We start from the raw sequence: 21,218 nt of genomic DNA on the forward strand, positions 1-21,218 counted from the left end.
TCCAAGGCCAGGTTGGATGGGGCTTGGAGCCACCTGGGCTAGTGGAAGGTGTCCCTGCCCATGGCAGGGGGGTGGAATCTCTGAGACCTTTTCCAACCCAAGCCGTTCTGTGATTTTATCTGCACTTTGTACAGCCCTGCCCTGCCCTGTTTTGGGCGCAGAGGAAATGGGACAGGACACGTTGGAAAAACAACCAAAATGAATAAAACTCAGTAAGGAAATGATAATTCAGGTCAGATGTAACTGAGGTCTAAATCTGAAGTGGCACAGGGAGAGGGTGATCTTCCCCCACCCCATCTCTTCCTATGCAGGAACAAAGAGTCATTACTTGAGATTTGCAGATGACATGTTCAAAACAACAAAAAGAAGCAATTTTTGTAACAGCACTGCTGAAGTGTGCTAGTTTGTGCCTCAAGATATAGTGGGGGCTGAAAGGCTGTGTGAGAAATACGTGAATTCTGAGGTTAATGGATTGGGAAATTGCAGGGGAATCTGATGGCTGACATGAAAGTCTTGTGGGGATCATCCTTACTTGCTATTTTTGGTCCTTGCTGTTGGTGTGAGATACCAATTCCAATTCTGTGTGGTCTGTCTTGCCCTGTAACTTTAGTTTGTAACCTGTGCATAAAAGTGAAGTGGGTTAAATGGTCATGGCCTGTGTGTTCCTAACACTAGAGGGTTGGGGGTGGGATGGGTTCCTGTGCCCCTCCCTGTGCAGGAGGGGACAGGTAGGAGAGCAACAATCTGCTGCCACTGGCTTTTTGGAAGCTGTTGGCACTTGGAAACTGTAGCACAGTTGTTAGTTTATTATGAGTACATGGAGCTTAGTTAGTCTGTATTGGGTGCTTTCCATCAGTGGTATTTCTGAAGTGTTCAACAGGCCAAGGAGAGGCAACTGGTAAAATGTCATTGCATCTCTTTTTAAAGCAGAAGTTGATCCTGGTGACATTCAGCATCTCAAATGAAATACAATTAAAAGATGAGGTTTAGTTTTTCTTCACAAAGCCACGGGGGAACGTTGCCTTTAGTACAGGAATGAGTTCACAGTAGTTACTGGGTCAAAAATTCCTACAGTGATTACCCTCTTTCCTGTATCCTTGTTTTTCACATACTTGGCTGGAAGAAAGGTGGCATTAGGTGCTGAAAATGGGTGGGGAAGGGTTGTTGGTGGGGAGGTGCTGCTCCTTTTTCCCTCCTGCTTCAACAGGGAGATGTTATTCCCCCTTAGTGAATATACACTTGGTTATTGATGGAAACAGTATTAAAACAACAATCAAAGGCATTTGGTAACCAGTGAGGGTTTCTGAGGGAAGGATTCCTTCAGTCACCAGTGTGTCTGTGTGAAACTGCAGGTTGGTTAGTGTTTTGGACTTGCAGGAACTATGTTTGTGTCAGGCCTGTGTGCTCAAGAGAGAGAGAAAAGGGGATTTTAAGGATTTCCCCCCGTAAATAATGTAAGGAATATATGATGCATATGTTTAGATGGCAAAGGGGAGAGGAAAATGCCTGTGTGTGTGCACAAGTGCATGTGAATAAAAGCTCTTTTGACCTTAAAGAGCTAAAGGTCAACACCTTTCCTCCAAAGGAAAGGAGGTCTGAATATACCTGTGACTCTTCCTTAAAAGCTGGTGGATGGATTTATATTGTGTAATTTCAAATTGTTGTGCTGAAATAGAGTTTGAGCACTTAGTGGTGATTCAGGCACGAGAGGGTGGGAATGTGGTGTTTGTCCTCTGACTTGTTGAACTTTAAAAACTATGCAGGCTCAAGCCTAAACCAAATCTGTGTTTAAAATACAAGAAAGAGGAATCAACTTGGGTCCTTTGAGGAAAGGATTTTAGTGTTTGAACTGTCTCATCCGAGATATCCCTTCCCACCCCCTCCAAATCTTAATTGTAGGCAAATGTTCAGCTTGACCACACACAGCACATGAAGTGGGTTGTGCTGAACTTTTCCACACTCATGTGGTGGCCTCAGCTGTAAAGTGAGGGAAGCTCATGAGCTTTTCTCTCCTGAGACTGTTAACAGTGGCTTTTGCATGTTCTCTTGGGAAAGTGTTTTGGAACTTCTTATGGTGCTCAGTGCTTGGAAAAAGTCATAACTTGACCCCAGTGCTGAAGAGCAGAGGTGCAAGCAGTTCGTGCAGCAAATGTGTGACTGAAAGTATTTTCACATAACCATTTTTGTCAAAAAGCTTGCTGTGAGACTGAGGAAATATCCATCAGGTAAATGCTTACACGTTCTCAGCGTGGGTACTGCTGAGTGGTGTGTTGGAATCACTGGTGGATATGGTGCTGGAGTGATGTGGGAGGTGATCCAGGTCCTGTCCTGTGTGGGACTGAACTAAAAGCCAAACCAGTGCCCCTGTTGTGTTGAAGTTAAAAAGCCTGGCTATGTACTGCTGTCATATTTGTTGTCTTTCCGAACTCGTGGAGTTCAGGCACAATCAAACAGCTTGGGAAAGAGGCCACTGGAGTGAAAGTAAGCTTCTGTCCAGTTTTGTTAAGTGTTTTGTGTTTGCTTATTTGTTTGAGAAGGAGAAGAGCAAAAGTTAAATGAGTGAGCTTAAATGGCAGATCTTACAGTTAAAGGACCTCCTTGAATCATTGTTTCAGTTGACAGTGTAATCTTTGTCTAAACAAAATTATACTACATGGGAAGTAGAACAACTTCAGCAGGATTGATGGAGGATGGAAACCACTGCTATGCTGAATGCTCTGTAGTCCAAATAAACCTTCTCCGGCCTCTGGCTTGCCAGCTCCTACTAATCTTAGGTTACTGCTAAGCAGAATGGAAATAGGAATTGAAATACAAGCATAGGGGTGGCCTGTGTAGATTTAGGAGCTGCTCGTTTCTCCTGGGAGCCACAAATCAGGAACGTGTCTGTGTCGGAAGCTCAAGGTCTGTGAGGGAGCAGGTCCTGGCAGCTCCAGCTGAGCAGTGTGGGGAGGTGCTGCCTGATGGGTTGTTACTGCCCTTGAGCTGAGCTGCAGGAAACCCTCCTGTGTGAGCCAGCCCTTGGCTGGGACGCTGGGTCAGTCCCAGAGCTGTGCCTGTCCCCGGGGGCTGGGGACATCGGGAGCACTCCCACAGTTCAGGCTCTGTCCCTCTCCATGTGTTACTGTTTGTACATCTCAGCTGCCCTTGGGATGGGGCAGTTTTCTGTGCTGACTTGTGTGCTCTGCTCATCCCAGCTCTGGCTGTCACCCACTTCAAAAGGCTGGATAAATAAACCCGGACCCGTTTGAATTTGTTAGGGCAGCAATGTGTTACCCATTAACTGCTGCTCACAAGTGCAGCATCTCTGTTGTAATTTCTAAGTTAGACCTACTAAAGCTTCTCTCAGTGATGGTTAATAAAGGTGGTCAAAGACTGATAGTGAAAACTAAACCATATTTAAGCTTCTTCAAGCTTAATGAGTTTGAAAATAAAATAAAATCCAAATTCTCTCTGGTATGTGATGGAGAAGCTGCCCTCAGTTTCACTGGGTGGGCAGGACATAGTCCAGTTTGTTTTGTCCTTCTGTGCTGACTCAGCCCTGGCTGGCATTGCCAGAACGTCATAGCTTTTCCTTTAGGAATTCAGAGAATTTCAGGCTAATGTTGCAAATGCCTCACTCGTGATTTCTAAAATAGCCTCAATTCATGGCTTGGCTGGTTCCTCCCGTGCTGTGCTGGGGCTGTGCTGGGTGAGTGAACAGTGAGTGTGGTCACCTCATCTGCTGCAGACACGCAAGAAATCCCCGTGTTCAGTGCTGTGGGTCACTGTACCAAGTCACAGGGTGAACCATGACTGGGCTTTGAGTGACCTCTGCTATGCTTCACTGGTAATTATTAACTTAATGCCCTCAGCCAGGGAGCGTGGCTGGGATTTATCTCAAATCTCACATCTTCCAGAGCAAGGGACAGAACCACTCTTTTTCTTCAAAAAAAACTCCCTTTTGTTATTTTAACTTCACTGGAACGTATGTAGCATGTTTACCCCTCCCACAGTGAAAAGGTGCTTTATTAGCCCTTCACTACAGGCTTGGAGATCTCTTGCAGTAATTAGACAAAGGAAAGAAAGAGGCAGGAGTGAAATACTGGTTTGTCAGACCAGTGGCAGCTCAGCCTGACAGTTCTCAGACAGGCTGGTTTCTGGGCAGAGGAAATGTAGTAGACACTGGCTGTGTCTGTCCTGTGTCATTCCATGTGGGAAATACCAGGTGAACAGACAGAGCTGGGAATTGGTGATTGATTTAAAGCAGCACTCTAGGGTTTGGCTTTGAAGTGGATGGTGCTGGGCTGCAGGGAGAGGGTTGATGTAATTCCCCGTGGAGTGATGTCTGAGCCAGCTTTGGGGGCTCTCAGTGTTCTGTGGAAAAAGTGTCTGAGCACTGATGAAGCAAAGCTGCTAAATATTATTATCCTGAACCTTAAAACTACTGGATACACACTGGGTGCAGACTACACCTGAATTTGATCTTACTTCTGGTATAACACTACTGTGTTACACCTTTTAGGACAAAGTGAGAATTTCTGCAAGTTCATTGCTTGACAGTTTCAAAGAGTAAGACTTGGATGTAAAATCCACCCAACATACAAATGAGCTGATGATGGCAAGGCAAGAAGAAAAAGAGAAATGCAGTTTGAAGGTGCACCAAGAGAGATGGATTCCCCTGAAGTGTGTCCTTGATCATGTCTGACCTCCAGAGGTTCCTTCCAGCTCTTAGAAGGATAGTGCAATGATCCTACTCACCTTTCTTGAAGATACCTGGGATGTTTCCATGCTTTTAGTCACCTGAAACCTCCTGAGGAGAGTAACCTGACAGTGATACTTTCCAGCTGCTTTGGATGGATTGCATCAGATGCTTTGGGCATGTGTAGGTTCAGTGTCCTTAAACAGTCAGTACTGGCTTGATGAAATTTGGGTATTAAAACTTGAAATGTCGACTTTAGCAAATTCCCTGCATTCTGCAAAGGTCCCTGGGGTGTTTGATGGGTGACTGTTGGCAAAACAGCTCCTGCAAACTGCCCTGTCTTTGGGAAGGAGTGACTGGAGCTGTACAGAGAGATCATTGCACAAGTACTGAAGTGTAGGATAAACAGGAATCTCCTGGTGACCATAAGTGTGTCAGGGAATATTTGGTGGGGCAGGTCCCAGCAAACAAACTTGTGCCTGTCACTCTTCCTGTTGGCCCTTGTTAGAGGTGTTTGTCACAAGTCACTTCACAGTGCTAAGTGTTTGATGATAGTTTATGGGGTAACCAGGCAACATTTTAGAGACAAACACAAAGTAAAAGCCGTGCTTCATCTCTGTAACCAGATCTCTTCCCATGCTTATCAGTCCAGTAGGAAAAGAGGAAAGGAAAAAAAAAGTGATTGGGAGCTTGGAATTGAAGACTGGCAGGTTGTCAGGCCACCTGTGTGCTTTCCATGTCATGGAGCATTTGTGACCCAGCCCTGGGAATGCTCTGGCAGCAGCAGACCCTGTGCTGGTGGGAAGGTCTCTGTCCCTCTTTCCCCCGGGCACTGACCCATTTTCACAAAACTTGTCAGGAATTCAATTTTTAAATGTCCTTGAACAGACTGATATCTGAGCCTGTTCACCTACAGCAGAGGGCACATCCACAGCAGCCCTGTGGAGCCTGCATCCACAACAAACAAGGCTGTCCACCAGGGAACAGAGCTGTTCCTGGGCTGTGCTCTGGGGCACCTGGGCATGAAATATTATCTACAAATAAACAACAACCCTCCCTTCCTCCTGCATGGAGCCTCTTTTAGAAACCCAATGATTTCTCCTATTTAAGAAATACCAAAAAACTTGCCTCCTGCACCCCCAAAAAAGCAGAAACTTTTATGGTTGTCTGCTCCAGAAGTGGGGCTGGCACTTGATCACTGGTCTGGAGAGGGAGAAGGAAAGGCTGTGCCAAAATGAATGATCCACAAAAATCTTGGGCTTGGGAAAGGACAACCCTTGATGTACCTGCAGACAGAACCATTTTCCTCCCCATGGTTTCCTGCTGGCTGGATGTGTGGTAACCCAGAGCTTTTTTTTCTGGGAAAGCAGGTTAAAACTCTATATGTCCATTTTCACTGCTTTGCTAGATTTAACCTTTTTACCACTTACTTATTGTATGTTCTTAAATAATGGGGTTGTGAGACAAGTCAGTGTTTGCATGAAAGTTACTGTTGAAGAATTGTAATCAGAGATAGGTTAAAGCTGAAAGCAGGTTCTGTGAAATTCTTTTCATAGATTTACAAATTGATATTAAGTCAAAAAACGCCTTTCTAGTTGGGCTGTCCACTGTGTGGGATAGCTCCAAATAGCTTCTTCTGTTCATTCTGAGTCAAATTGTGAGAGATAAAGGCAGATCTGGGCATTTGCAATACTTGAAATACCAATACAGTAAAGAGTAATTGGACAATGCCAGTTGTAGGGGCTGTGTGTCAGTGTGCTTGTAAGGTCTGTTCTCTGATAAAGTTTCTGTGCTTGCAGAGTTGCTGCCTTTTGAGTTTTGGTGGGAAACTTGAAAAGATTCTTGCTTTTCTGTTTAATTGTCTTATATCAATTTATAAATTACTAGAGTGTGACCAGAGCAGAACAAAATCATGCTTTTAAGAAAAGCTGCCTTTAAAATACAGTATTTTTTTTGTAGACAGACTACAGCTTTGAGCTAAAACTTTTCACAACATCCTGCCTGAGCCAATTGCCCAACAAATGTTTGATGTACATCTGGAACCTTCCTTGGAGTTAACAGGGGTTTGTTAGGTAAAGTCTGTTGAGGGGAGTGGTGGAACCTAGTTTGGTGAGAGAAGGGATGTGGAGTCAAATGCTTTGTATTCTGACAGTCAAAACTTCATGCATCTTGTTATATTGCCAGGATCTATCTGTTCTTATGGATTTTCAAACCAGAAAACTTGGCAACCTTTTTGCAGCCAAGCAACAGGTTTGTTTGAGGAGCTGCCCACTGCTGTCCCCAGAGCATGTTCCTGTGGGGAGACGAGAGCAGAGGAGGGAAAAAGGGCTTTCAGAGCTGTAATTCTTCTTGTTCTGGTCATTCTCCTTGGCCTCCCCAGGGTGTTTGTTCCCTGCAGGGTGGTGGGATGGGGTTGGTGGGATGAGTTTAATGTGCTTTGGCTCCACAGCAGCTGATCCTCAGCTCGGGTGAGATCCTGCCTTTGGGTGGAGGTGAAAGGAGCAGGAGAACAGGGGCGAAAGAAAGGCTTCAATGCCTGAGACATCCAGCTGGAGCTGTATATAAATGTTTTGTGTGATACAGGGTAAGTGATCTAATGAATAGCCACTTTTGTTTGATTAGATGTTTTGGTAGGGTTAGTTTTCTGCTGGGGTCACTCACTGATTGTAGGTGACTACCAGTGCTGGCTCAAGGGAGGCCTGGGAATGTACACCAGGGGTGGAGGAGGTGGCACCTTCTGCTGGGCAGGATTTGCAGCTCCCCTGGGCCAGGGAATGTGCCTCTCCCAGTGGCTTTGGGGTACCCAGAGGGTTGGTGGCTGGTACGAGAGGTGGTTCTCATGTTCTGTGTGCTGATTCCTGTGGTACAAACTGCACCAGGGAGCTGACCTGATTGAACACTAAATTTTGGTAGTTCCTCAGCTACAGTGCATGTGCACAGTCAGCTGCTGGTTCCAGAGGAGGAATGGGATGGGACACTGGGCAGGGGAAGCTGAGACACCAGCAGCTGCTCCAGCTGAATTACAGCAGTGGGGGAGCTCCAGCCTACAGCCAGTGTCAGGTTGTATTGCCTTCATGCTTCCAGATTCTTCCATTCCAGAGGACCTTTCAAAGCTTATTTCAGCAGCATAAAATCAAATTTTGGTTTTATTCATAGACTTTCCGTAACTTTAACTTTTATTTTCAAGTTAGGGTTATTGTAGTAAACCTTCTCTGTGCAACTTGAATGTTTTGGTCTTCGGTGTAGTTTGAAGACCTTGGGATATATTTAAATCCAAGCTGCAGAAGTGAAGTGGTAGATTCCAATGGGGTTTTCCTGTTGGTTTAAAACCAAAGGGGGTGTTTTATGATGTAGCTTGAATTAAGAGCTTGGTCCTGTTATTTTATCCCCATTTAAACATCCTTGTTTTCATGCTTATATTCATCTGATTGGGTTGAATGGACCCAGAAAAATGGCTTTGGGGTGACATACTTGAGTTCAGATAATTTACTTTATAAGGTCTGTGTCAGTTCAGGCTCCTGGACAGAGAAGATGAAAAAGCTCAGCTGCACTTGCTGGAGTTTCTGGCAGTGAGAAATACATATAAGTATCTGGACTTGTAGACTTTCTGTAGGACTAACTGGGTAAGAAAATTCATTTATCCAGTGTGCTGTGGCACAGTAGCATTCCGTGGTAAATGGACAGGTAAAATATGATACAAAGCACTGACAAACACACATTGTCTTCAACTAAACTACTGTAAACTTCAGGGCAAATGTTACCCGTGTTCTTAAGTGTTTCAGAAGTGCTAAACTGAAGAGCTCTGGTTTGGAGGAGACGTTTTTTTTGATGAAGTGGCTGAGGTACAGTGACAAAATCAGAGTGACATTATCCCTGGGGAGTAAAAAGGCAAAAATCAAGTCATCACTTTAAAAAATAAATACTAAAGCTGGGAAATATTAACTTTAAACTCTACTCATGATACCAACTTGGCATCCATTCAGCAGTTCCTTCTGGAAGAACAAATGGTTCCTGCTGTCCTGCGTCACCTTGAGTTTTGCTGCCATGTGGAGTGGCTGTGAAGAGCCTGAGTCACTCTGGTGCCCTGGGAGCAGGGCAGGGGCAGAGCTGTGCCTCTTCTGGCTGTGCTGACAACTGGCCATGCAGGACATCCAGCTGCTGCTGTACTTCTGGGCTTGCTCTGCTGCTGGTACTAAAAAGTTATTTTTGATAGGCCTTGCAAGTCCAGGTGCCAGGTATCAAAAGCAGAAGAACATAAACTTCACAGAGTGTCTCCTTAACGTTTCTTTTGTCACACTCCCACTGCTTTTGCCTACTCTCAGCTTTCACTTCTTGCAGTCCCAGGCTTTCCCCTTACTTTTTTTGGTGTGTCTGTACTGGAGCTGCTGCACTGTGGGGGGGCTCAGCCTGGAGAAAAGGAGGCTCAGGGGGGACCTTCTGGCTCTGCAACCCCCTGACAGGAGGGGGGAGCCGGGGGGGGTCGGGCTCTGCTGCCAGGGAACAAGGGACAGGAGGAGAGGGAACGGCCTCCAGCTGTGCCAGGGGAGGGTCAGGTTGGACATCAGGAGGAATTTCTTCCTGGAAAGGGTGGTCAGGCCTTGGCAGGGGCTGCCCAGGGAGGTTTGGAGTGCCCATCCCTGGAGGTGTCCCAGGAAGGCCTGGCCGTGGCACTCAGTGCTCTGGGCTGGGGGACAAGGTGGGGATCAGGCACAGGGGGGATCCATGGGCTGGGAGGGCTTTTCCAACCAGGAGGATCCCTGCAGTCATGTCAGGCAGATCAACTCTTCAAATCTTTTAATAATCTAGACTAATATTCCTCAGTTCTCCTATACAGTCATTCTGCTGTCTGTGACCCTGCAGGTGGGAGTTTTGGAGCTCCCATCAGTGTAGGACACAGTCACAGGGCTGCAGGATTCCCCTTGTGCTCCTGGTGCAGCACAACCCAGTGCAGTTTGCACAGCAGGCAGGGGGATCACTTGTAGTTCTTGCCATTTTGGAACAAAAGGGTTCAAAGTACAACTCTTTGTGTGTTTTTAACGTTTTTGGTCAGAAAGGATCTCCATTTTCTGCCATACTTGGTGTTATTGCAGCCAAAAATGTTAGGGGTTATTGCCAGGGGTGCCATCCCTACCCTCTGGTTCAGCCCATGGCAACAACGTGCAGGAGCATTTGCCTACTTTAAAAGACTTGACCTTCATGTGCTTCAAACTTTCTGTCCTACTTTCTATTCTGTTTCAATGGTGGGATTCGATCTTGGGGGTTTTTTCCAACCTAAATGTTTCTAGGATTCTATTAATAAACTATATAAAATAACGGTATTTTGCTGAGACCAGGTCTTTTTTAGCTGCTTGGCTTTTTTAAATGCATTGTGTCTGGATGAACACAGCCTTTTGATCTGAGGTGATTTGGGGCTGCTGGGTAGAAAAGAGGCCTTGGGGTCTCCCTGCCACCAGCAGAGTTTTCTGTACCGTGTATGAGGGCAGAGATTCAGCTAAACACAAATCAGACCAAAACCAGTTTCTTGCTGCTGCTGTATGGCCCAAACCTGCTCAGGTTGTAATTGGTGTGAGACATATATATGTATATACATTTAGTGAAGTGTACATATATGTATATACATTTAGTGAAGTATAGAGGGAAGTCCCCCTGTGCTGGCACTACTGAGGCCCCTCAAGTGCAATGTCCAGCTCTGGGCCCCTGAGACAAGAGAGACATTGAGGGGCTGGAGCGTGTGCAGGGAAGGGAACGGAGCTGGGAAGGGGCTGGAGCAGCAGGAGCAGCTGAGGGAGCTGGGGGGGCTCAACCTGGAGCAAAGGAGGCTCAGGGGGGACCTTCTGGCTCTGCAAGTCCCTGACAGGAGGGGAGAGCTGGGGAGGGTCGGGCTCTGCTCCCAGGGAACAAGGGACAGGAGGAGAGGGAACGGCCTCAAACTGTGCCAGGGGAGGCCCAGGTTGGACATCAGGAGGAATTTCTTCCTGGAAAGGGTGGTCAGGCCTTGGCAGGGGCTGCCCAGGGAGGTTTGGAGTGCCCATCCCTGGAGGTGTCCCAGGAAGGCCTGGCCGTGGCACTCAGTGCTCTGGGCTGGGGGACAAGGTGGGCATCGGGCACAGGGGGGACTTGATGATCCTGGAGGTCTTTTCCAGCCTTTATGACTCTGTGATTCTCTATATTTTTTTAGATGCTATCTCTCTGAAGTTGAAATTCAGCTTCAGTACTAATGGTTGCACCATGAACTCACCTCATCCCAGGGAGGGGGTGGCTGGTTTCATACAGCCTGGAAAATTGGCAGGGACTCTGTGTAGTCCCGAGCTTTACACATGAGCAAAACAAAGCTTGGTTTTATTTATTATAATACAATTCATTACAAATTACCAATCAGAACAGAAAATGTGTTTGAAGTTCTGAGCTTGCAGGAGACAATTGTGTTTTCTTGGAGCTGGTGAGAAACAGCTGAAGTGTGTAAAAGCAAGATCTTTGTGATGCAGATTTATGAAAAAGATGTTGAACTCATTGAAAACCTGGCTCAGACAGGGCAGAAAACACCTTTAACTGAAACACTCTCCTTACTGCAGGTATATTTGAATGCTTTCACTATAGAATTAATATAGAGTGTGTGGTGCTGAAATATATTCTGGAAAGGCCTTGTAATTCTGAAATGCCCCTTGCAGGGTATAAGTGTCCTCCAGGCAGTTCTCAAAGGTCAGGAGCACAGCAGTGGGTGTCACAGAAGTGCTGAGCCACTGCTGCAGCTCTGGGCTCTGTGCAGCCTTTCCCTGCATGTCCTTTGGACGAGGCTTTCATGAATAAGCTAAATTGTGGAGGCACTTCAGGCCTGCATGTTAATGTAAAAAAGAAAACAAAAAGCTGTAGAGTAAAGCACTTGTTTGCTGGGGATGTCAGTGCTCTTTCCAAGTGTCTGGTTGTCAGTGTTCTGTACTTGAAGCTGTTTTTCTTCTCAGTGAAGGCTTTAAATTCTTTGTGCATACAGAATAACAAATGTTAGGTCAGCTTTATCTCAAAATATAGTTTAAAAGATTGCAGTGGATTATTATTAATTTTAAGCAAAATTTTGAATTTATGATCTGAAATGGCAGGACTTAGTCCAGCTTTATCTGAAAATATATTTAAAAAGATTACAGTGGGTTATTATTAAATATAACCAGTTTTTAACTTTATTATCTGAAATGGCAGGACTTGTAGGAATGTCTGAGCTGTTGTTTGGGGGACGTGTGTGAGAACTAGGACATGATTAAAATTGCTTTAGAATGTCTTTAGAATTCTTAAACTGAAAAGATGAATTTAAAAAACATTCATTTAAAAGAAACTGTATTGTATAATCAAAAACCTATAACCATATTTGTTCTTGTTTTGCAGACCGTGAGGACCAATCCATTCTCTGCACGTAAGTGACCACTTTTCATTTGGGCATTTTTGGGAATCTGTGCTGAAAGGGGTCTTTGATACATCTGTGGTAGTCAAAGCTTGGTCTTTAACCTTTACAGGTGGTGGGTAATGATTAAAGATGTGGCATGAAGTGATATTTAATATGGGGGTATAATCTTTTAATACTGTACTTCACATTATTACAAGTTTTCTAGGCATGTGCTATTTAAGAAATGCAGTTTAAAAATGTCAGTAAGAGATCTGAATCTGAACCACACAGCTTGAAGTTCACACCTCTGAAATGCTGCGACTGCTCAGGGGGATAAAGCCTGAGGGAGACAGGATCCAGAAGTGGGTCTGGAGACCAACAGCTTGCGTTGGATCTGCTGCAGACAGGGGATCTCTGACGAAGTTGGCACTAAGGTTCCCTTTTACCTGAACTTGCCCCACCCAGGAGCAAACTTCTCACCTCGGTTCAAATTTCCCTGGGATCTGGAACTGCAGTGGTTGGGAAGCCAGAATACAAATGCACTTCCAGGTTTATGACGCTCCTGAGCTGATCTGTAGGAAATAGGAAGGAGGGTGGGAGAGAAAGATCAAGCAGAAGATCATCAGCACCCCTGGATCCAGCGATGTCCTGTTGGTCCTTCTTCACCCTGGCCTTGGAGATGGGGGTCCTGCAGTTGCTCTTCTGGAGTTACCACCTTTATCCAGTCCAAGTTCTGGGTATCCATGGGGTGGTCACAGATGACCCCATAACATGGGGTGCCATGTCTGTCAGCAGTTCTTCCTTTCCTGCAGTTTGCCAACGTGGGAATTTTTGTCTGGGTGGATTAACCAGGTTGTGCTGACCAAAGCTACCCTCAGCTAGGCCTGGAATCAGTGTCTTCCTGTTGTAAAGTTCCCACTGTGGTGGCTGATCCTCTGGCAGGTTTCTTCTGTGGTTTGACAGTGTTTTGAGACAGGCAACTGTGTTCTTCAAGTCCTTCCAGCAGGTGCAGTGCCCTGTGTGCCCTCTGCCTGGGGTGTGTGATCCCCTGGCCCTGCTGTGTGCCAGGACATGCTTTGGAAGTTGCTTCCTGAAGGAGCTCAGTGGTGGATCAATTGCTGGAAGGAGTCCTGGGTTCACTTTCCTTCTTTACATGAAGGGATTCAAATCTCCATCTTCTTCTTCCTGCAGAAGTGCCTTAACTGTCAGAGTCTGTACAAGACTGAAGGTGGATCCTTTCAAGCCAGGCTTTTCTGCACTATGGAGACTATGAATACAAGATTCTCAGGGCCAAGGAAACAGGAGCAAACACAGTTCTGTAGCTAAGATAAAAGTTGATCCAGTTGACACAGGCTTGTCTAGGTCTGTGGTTCCTGCTCTTAGCAGAACTCATCTTTTCCTGGGATGACTATTCCATGTGCAATGTACAAAGCAGCCCTCAAAGCAGGGATGGGATCCCAGGGTGAGAAGAAATGCTTTGTTCTCGTGTGTTTGTGGATGCTTTGACAGTCTTTGCTCGCCCCAGGTGAATTTTTTTGAAGTAGCTTCATGTTTTGTGTCTGTGCATGAACCTTTCCCTCCTTTGCATGGTCAGCTGAGCCCACAAAGGTCAGAATGACAGTGCTGCAGGATTTGGTGGATGTCTGATCTGGTGAAAGATTGGAAGGCCTTTAAGCTCTCTTGCCTTTGTTTTCGTTATTACCTCAGCTCTCAGGTTACCCTAAGCTTTTGATCCTTCTGTGCTGAACAGATAATTGACCCCTGTTTTGTATCTGGTTCAGCACAGTCCAGTATGGAATTTGTGGATCTTCTGCTGGGTTCCACATCTTGGCTGGGCTTGCTTTGCAGAGGAGCTTGAGTCCAGATGGTGGGAGGTGGGGATGGACACAGATCCTTACAGCCAGACCTCAGGAGGACGTGATCATATCCAGTAGGGAAGTCTGGAGCTGCTGGGGACTGCTCTGAGTGCATCCCAATATTAAGACCCTCAGAGATGGCCTTGAGGACATCTCTTCTGTTGGACATGGGAAATGCTTGGTGACAAATCTACTCCATGTAAAATTCCAGAATCTGGTGCTAAGAAGTTTCATCACTGGCTTGGAAGCATATCACAAACCTGGGTATTGAAAGCGTTAGTCCCATGACATGAGTTTCACCACCTTTAATTCAGTGCCTTGGTTGTATCAGTCTTAAAGGCTCCACATAACAGAAGTGTGGCAGCCTTAATAAATCTGAGTTTCTGAGCACAGATTCCAGGCTCTGTTGCTGTCCTACAGCTGTACCTGGTGTTTCTTGCTGAAGTACTTACACAGCAGCATAAATTCAAAAGACCAACGTCACTGAACACAGTTCACAAGAAAATATGGATTTCCTCCATAAGGGGGACATATCTGTGGCCTCAGGATTATAAAGGGTAAGGCATTGTATGTCCTAACTGGATGTACAGTGTGGGTCTTGCCTTGTCAGAATGTGAGACACATGAGGTGATAGATGATGGGATCCAAGGTGTTTCTGTCATCGTGGGAGCTGTACACCAGAGTTCCACCATAGCCCAGGAGACCTTGCTCACACTGTCTGATGAGCAACACCATTTACATGCTGAGTACAAAAAAGGATAGTAGAGGCTACCAGGTTAATAAACACTTTCCTCTTAAAATAGGTTTCTCTTAGACTGCTTTCCACTCTGTGTTCAAGAGAAGTGCCATCAAACCCATTTGTACTGCCCTGTATGTCCCTTTTGAACAGATAAAGCCAGCTCTCTTCTGTGGCACTGTCCCAAAGAGTGTTTCCCCCGTGGACTTCATGGGAGAGCCCTATTATTTTGCAGCTCTGCACTCTAAACTGATGTTTGGGATGTTAAATCCGCTCCATGAATGGGACAAGGCCATGGCAGACTCACTGCCTCCAGAAGGAGGTCCCATGTTTTGACCAGGAATCCTGTTTCTCTGTTTTGACCTGTGTCCAGGACTCCTGTTGCATTGCTGATTCTGGGGAAGAGGTAAACTCTGTGTTTCCCCTCCTGCCACTGGTTTTACAGGTCTTAGACTAAGGCAGAAATAAATAAGGTGGAAGGAGTGTGTCTTAACCACACCGGAGGTGGTTTCAGAAACTCCTTTGGCAGTTCATAAAAGGCTTGACACATCTTCTCATCCCAAACTTGCTGTCTCAGGACCTGGGTCACCTGGTTGACCCTGATCTTTAGTAAAGCTGGAAGTCCTCAGAGTACTTTTTAATTTCTCCAGCAGGAGTGGTTCAGACTGGTGGGAGAGAAAACAGCCCTTGCCTTGTGCGCTGGGATGAGGACAGTTGTGGTGTGCCTGTCACTTCCCTGTCTCCAACTGCCTTGACCATAAATTGTCTGGAGAGGAGTCTCTCCCATGGCTTGCTGAAGGTCCATCTGGGCAGCACCTTCACCTCTCTCCCCCTACCTCTAGTTGATGAAGTTTCCTGGGATTTTACCTTCCATGGCCTTTAGAGGAGGGGGCAGATCAGTTCTCCAGTGACAGTATTTGAACACCATTTTCCAGGTTCTCTGGATCCAACCACCCTTTCTTCTTGACAGCCAGGAGTGCTGCTCTTGAGGGTGTTCTTAGTGTAGGATTGGTGCTGTGTTGGGCCTTTGGGTTTGGTTTCAGTTCTTCCTCTTCAAGGACTGTCTCTGCGTGTTCTCCACCTGCCTTCCTTTGGTTCCAGCTGGGTGAATGTCCAATCCATTCGTACTTACCTTGGAAAACCTTTAAACTCTCTTGCCTTCAATTTTGTTATTGCCTAACCTGCAAGATAACTGTGAACTCTTGATCCTTCTGAACTCACTAGACAACTGAATCCTGATTTATATTTGGTACACGTGATATTTTCTTATCCTAGGCATGAAAATGCAGTTAAATCTGGGATTGAGGCAGATTCATTGTCTTGACCTGTGTAGATCTTTAGGAAATACCAGCCTGTTTCCCCCAAAAGGCCTGCAGTTACTTTGCTTTAGTCTAGTAAATATTAGCTCTGTGAAGAAGGTGTGTGCAGGTGGATCTTTCTGAGGAATACAGTTTGCTCGGAGTTATCTTAATTTTTTTTCTCACCAAGAGAGCTGTGCTGAAGAATAACCTGTATTTCACTGAGATGCTGCAGATGCAGGATTCCTCTTAATGCCCTGTTGGAGTGGGCTGACCTTGGGGGATGGTTCTCCAAGCATGTATCTCATTGCTTTAAGGCAGTGGGTTTACCTGGAGGTTTCCTGTCTCACCTGCTGATGTTCCATGAAGAGTTTTGCATGAACTGGTGGTCTTAAAGTTAGTAATATTTTCTCAAAGTCAAACATACCGGGAAGGAAAAAAAAAACCACCAAACTACCTGCTGTGTTCTCTGGCTGCTTGTCTGAGCAGAACACCCTGTCCTGGCATGGAGGATGGTTCTCCAGGAGGGCACTGCTGGCATTGCCAGCTGATGTGGCTGTGCTGAGCTCTCCAGTCCACTCCTGATGACAGATGACTCCTGCTCTTGCTGCAGACATGAGGCATCTCTGAACACAGAACAGTGTGCTGTCTTCCTCTCTTAGTTACCTTCTGTTCTCTTCCCTTTCCACTCCCCACCTTTTAGGAAGCCAAATATAGACAATTGTGTTGTTGCAGAGGCTGCAGGGCTTTATTCAGAGTTACTGGCGTGGTCTCTGTTGTTTCATTGTGGCACCTCCTTCCCCATCTGTTTGTGTAAGTTGGTGAGTACCTGAGCCCAGGGATGGAGTTTGTAGGATAAACTTCTTGTTTAAATTACTTACTATAGAAAGGCTTTTTTCAGAGTGAACCAGAAGTCCTTTTCCCACGTGCAGAAGGACTCTGCTGCTCCATGGTGTCACCCTGATTTCCTCAGGTGGTGCTGGGATTCCTTATGTGCCCTTTGGCATTCACCCACTGCAAACCCCAAATATGTGCAGAGGCACACACCCCTACAGCTCCTGAATCTACTGGACAATCTATCACATGGGTGAAAGCCAGATTATTGCCTGGCTAATGATGAGATGGGAGGAGCTGAACAAACAGTAATGGTGGGAATTTCTGTTCAGCTTTGAAGTTGGATGGTTTAATCTTGGGCTTTAACCACTAACACATGGTTAGAAAGATTGCTGGAGCTCTCTTCTGCTTTGTAGTTTAGTTCATCAAGCTTTTCAATGAAAAGCAAACGAGCAGCCCTTAAAACCAGCACTTCTCTGGGAAGCTGGACCTAACCAGCTTCCTTCTCATCACTCCCCCTTTATTGGAGTGCAAATGGAAGTTTATTTTGGATCTTGTGTCTGTAAATTCTTAGTTTGCTGAAAAGAAAGGACAATATATGTAGTTCCAGCAACTTAATGTTCCTGAGAGCTTATAGGTAATATAATATGTTATATATTATATATATATATATATATATATATATATATATATATATATATACATATATACATAATAAGTAGCTTTCAGCCTGTGTTAGCCCAGCATCCATAAGTGATGCCTTACAGAAAGTGGTGCCAACATTGCAGTGTGCACATGTCCTCCTGCACATTTTCCCGTTTTTGTGGGATGTGAAGCTGTTCTGGAGAGACTTTGAGGCTTTGTTTTCTTGGAGAAGCTGCAGCTGCTGACGTTTTGCTAAGTTTTGGTGTTTCTTTCTGTTATTGCTGCCTGTTAGTGCTCACTGGCCATGCCAGGCTGCTGGAGACTGATGACCAAGATGAAGAAATTTGTGTTGTGGTAGCGAAGAATCTGAGAAATATTCCAACCTCCCCTGGCTTCAGGCGACTCTTGGGAAGTCAGCTGTGAAAATGTGCTGCTCTGCACTTTTTGCAGTTAATGTATTTCTGAAGTGAAGGATCTTACCACAGACTTCTGGTATTCTCAGAACTGGGCCTGGGCTTGATAAATAGGCATTTAGCAAGATGCTTGCAGCCCCACAAGGATATCTAATCTGAATTGGCTTCTGTAGGAGTGGTGGGGTGTGGAGGGAATAGAGGCTGCTTATTATATTATTACAGGACAACAGCAGCAAATACCAAGCATTTTTGTATACAACCTCTGGCTGGAGTCCAGCTTGTAACATTCCCTAGGCAAGTGGTGTTGAGATGATGAGAAGCATCAAGAGGGAAAGGAAGCAGCTCTGAAGCAGCCACGTAAATAGTAAAGCCAATTAATGACTCTTCTCCAAACTATCAGTTATACCTCTTGCAGAAAATAAGGCAGGTGATTAAAATGTCCTTTTAATTACAGGTCTTGCCTGTAAATATCTGTTAATTTGTAGCTGGCAGATGATCTGCTCAGTTGTGTCTGAGAATAAGTGTCTCCTCTGTTCTTTGCAACTGCTGTTGTGAGAGGGACAAAAGCCCATTGTTGGGGCTCTTACATACACAGTTACTTTCTCCTACAGACAATTTAAGTGCATATTCCCATGGTTCAGGGCCTTGGGTAAGTGGCTGCTTTAAATGGAAGCTGTGAGTGGCAGATTGGGTTCTTGTGTCCTGGGAATTTGGCACTGAGAACTTGCCCAGGTGTCAAGGGAGCGGTGCCACTTCTTCACAGGAGGACCTTCTGCTTCCAGGTGAACTTCCCATCCCAGAGCTTGTTCCTGATCGGGAAGGAGAGAACTAGACTGAAACTCCTAGGGCAGGGAAAGGGTTTGAGTGAACCAGGCCCCCAGCATGTGAAATCTGGGTTATTTGGGTTAGTTTTCAGTGATTGAAATCACAGAGATGATCTGTGGTGGGACAGATGGCACCAACTGCATCTGACCATCCTCCTTCATCCTACCTGCTTATCCTCCCAGATACTGTTAGCCAGCAGCAGGCTGAGCACAGGTAGCAAGGGAAAGAAAAGCCTGTCTTTGAATTTCAGAGTTTCTTTGTAATTGTGTGGCTTTGTGCCCTCCTGTCCCGTGTCACTCACAGCACTGCACTCTGTGCCTGCTGGGAAGCTCCTGCCCTGCCCATGGAATTAGTGGCTCTCTGGGTAGGGGTGGAAGGAGGCCAGTCTGTGCAGTGGCACTTCAGTGAGCGACTTTAGACTCATTTGACTTCCCTAAAATCCATCAACTCGTTTGCCAGGTCAGGAGGAGATGGTGGCATTGCCTGCCCTGCCAGGTGCTGTCACTGTCACAAGGTGTGTAAATGCTTCAAACCCGCTTGGCAATAAGGAAAGCAACTGTTTCACTGCTGTTTTCCTTCAGCAGCACTGTCTCCTCCCAGAATAGGTCTTTCCCAAGCAGGTACTTGACCTGTTTCTGGAATAATAACTGCCATTATAAGTGGGTCGTGTGGGAAGAGTGTTCTCCAGGAATTTGGAAGACCAGCTTCCATTCCTGCTTCCTGCCTCTTTGCTTTATGAGTTGTGAGTCATCTCCCAGTATGTTTTGCCTGTTTTCCAGATGAGAATCTATTCAGCAGTGGAAGTGCCTTTTGTACAAAGATTTGGGCTCAAGTTGCTCAGGGAAAAAACTGCAGCTGGTTGAGTCAGTCACTAGTTTTTGGTAACCAAATTGTAGCTGGGATAAATTTGCCTGAAGACTTGGCTTTGCTGAAAATGGCACTCCAGCTTTACATGCAATGAATTTAAAACCGTGTTAAACTTTAAAGTGCTCATGCTGGCTAAGCTTTTCCTCTTTTAAATGTGCATGGAGCTGCTTCAAAGCAGAAGCTGCTCCAGGGAAAAGCATGATTGAGATACTGCATACATTTACCAGGACTGTCGGACTCTCTTTGACCTGTCCCTGTTTCCAAGGGAGAGATCCCTCAGTTAATTGATGGAATAACCTTATGCCTCCAACTGGAGGCTATGGCTCAGGATGGTTTGCTTTTTTGGGAGCACTGTTTGTACAGCCCATGGCTGGAGCTCAGAGAGTGTTTCAATTCAGTCTCATTTCTGATCCTACAAGTAGTGGAGCTGAGGCTGGAATGAAGAAGGTGAAATAATGACCCTGTTGAAATCATTAGCAGAGCTGCCACTGACTGAGGGAAGGCTTTAGTTGTTTAATTTATGGTAAGATATTGAGTTGTATTAAAACAAGGTTTTGAAACACTTAAGCTTTAGCTCTGTGATACCATCCCCTTTCCATAAATATTTTACATGGTGTTGCTGAGTTTACCTTTTTTGGGCAGGTCGATAGAGGTAGAAGATTTTCATTTATTTTTATAATCTATGTGTTTGCACTCCTGGGAAAGAACCAAAATATGCAGATGTCATTATTCCTATAAATGCAAAGGACTTTATCCTAAATCTTCTAATTCTTTTGTAGGATATGACAGCAGAGCTTTCTGACACTGTGCTGCAGGAAATATTTGGCATATTTGTAAGCTCCAGGGAGCAGAACTGGGATGATAACATCCCTTAGTGTTGCTTTTGAATAAGAACTTGCTAAAGGGCTTTCTCGAAAAAACTAAAGGCTTTTTAGCAGAAGGAATGTATTGCAAGGTTCTGCCCTTCCTGTGCTTGTGCAGCTTTACTGGGGTGTCCACAGGAGCCTCTTCCAAAACCCTGTGCTGCCCTTTCCCAAAGTCAACATCTGGGCTGTATTTATTGTACCACCTTCTCCTCACTGCACATGCAAATTTTCCTCCTTCAAAAATTTAATAAACTTCTTTTAAAATAAATAAAAATTAAATTTTAAATAGAAATATTTTTCCCTCCTTCAAAATTTAATAAACTTTCTTCTTGTAATTTGACATTAAAGATCATTTCTCTAGTTTTAAAGGCACAGCTAATAATGTGTTCCCAAGCTCTGCTGACAATAAGAACAAATTGTATTGTTTTAAAATGTAAATGTATATTTTGCTGTATTTCTTTTCTTAATTCTCTTACCTGCTGGAATAGTTTTAGCATTAGCATATTTTAATACACATCCAAAAACAGGCAAAGCTGCTTTTATTATTGCTCGTGGTCATGAATTATGTTAATGGCAGCACTGCAGTAAAAGGGAAATGAGAAATAAAGACTTGAGTAGCAAGAATTGACATCTGATGGTTTGGGGTGTGTTTTCTTGTCAGTGTTCACATTTATGTTGTATGTGGAGACTCTGGGCTGGGTAGAAATGGGATTTTTCATTAAGTCAAAGGGTGTTGTTCCACTTGTAGTGGTCCCCAAGTACAGCCAGTTTCTGTGTTGCATATTGATGGTATCTTGGCAGAAAGGAAACCCAGTTATCCATTAGCAA

The 21,218-nt window shown here is 45.2% G+C and overlaps 1 protein-coding gene across 5 annotated transcripts in view; it reads left to right on the forward strand.

Annotated features, from left to right (window-relative positions):
* Positions 1 to 21,218, forward strand: part of MYH10 (myosin, heavy chain 10, non-muscle) — a 103,329-nt gene that overhangs the window by 24,529 nt on the left and 57,582 nt on the right. For all 5 annotated transcript variants that reach the window (XM_017835947.1, XM_017835949.1, XM_017835951.1 and 2 more), the window contains one exon: positions 12,053 to 12,080. In XM_017835947.1, the coding sequence (XP_017691436.1) occupies positions 12,053 to 12,080 (28 nt within the window). The remainder of the gene's footprint in view (positions 1 to 12,052; positions 12,081 to 21,218) is intronic.

Source organism: Lepidothrix coronata, unplaced genomic scaffold (assembly GCF_001604755.1).
Source record: "Lepidothrix coronata isolate B3197 unplaced genomic scaffold, Lepidothrix_coronata-1.0 Scaffold267, whole genome shotgun sequence".
In the NCBI taxonomy this organism is placed as follows: domain Eukaryota; kingdom Metazoa; phylum Chordata; class Aves; order Passeriformes; family Pipridae; genus Lepidothrix; species Lepidothrix coronata.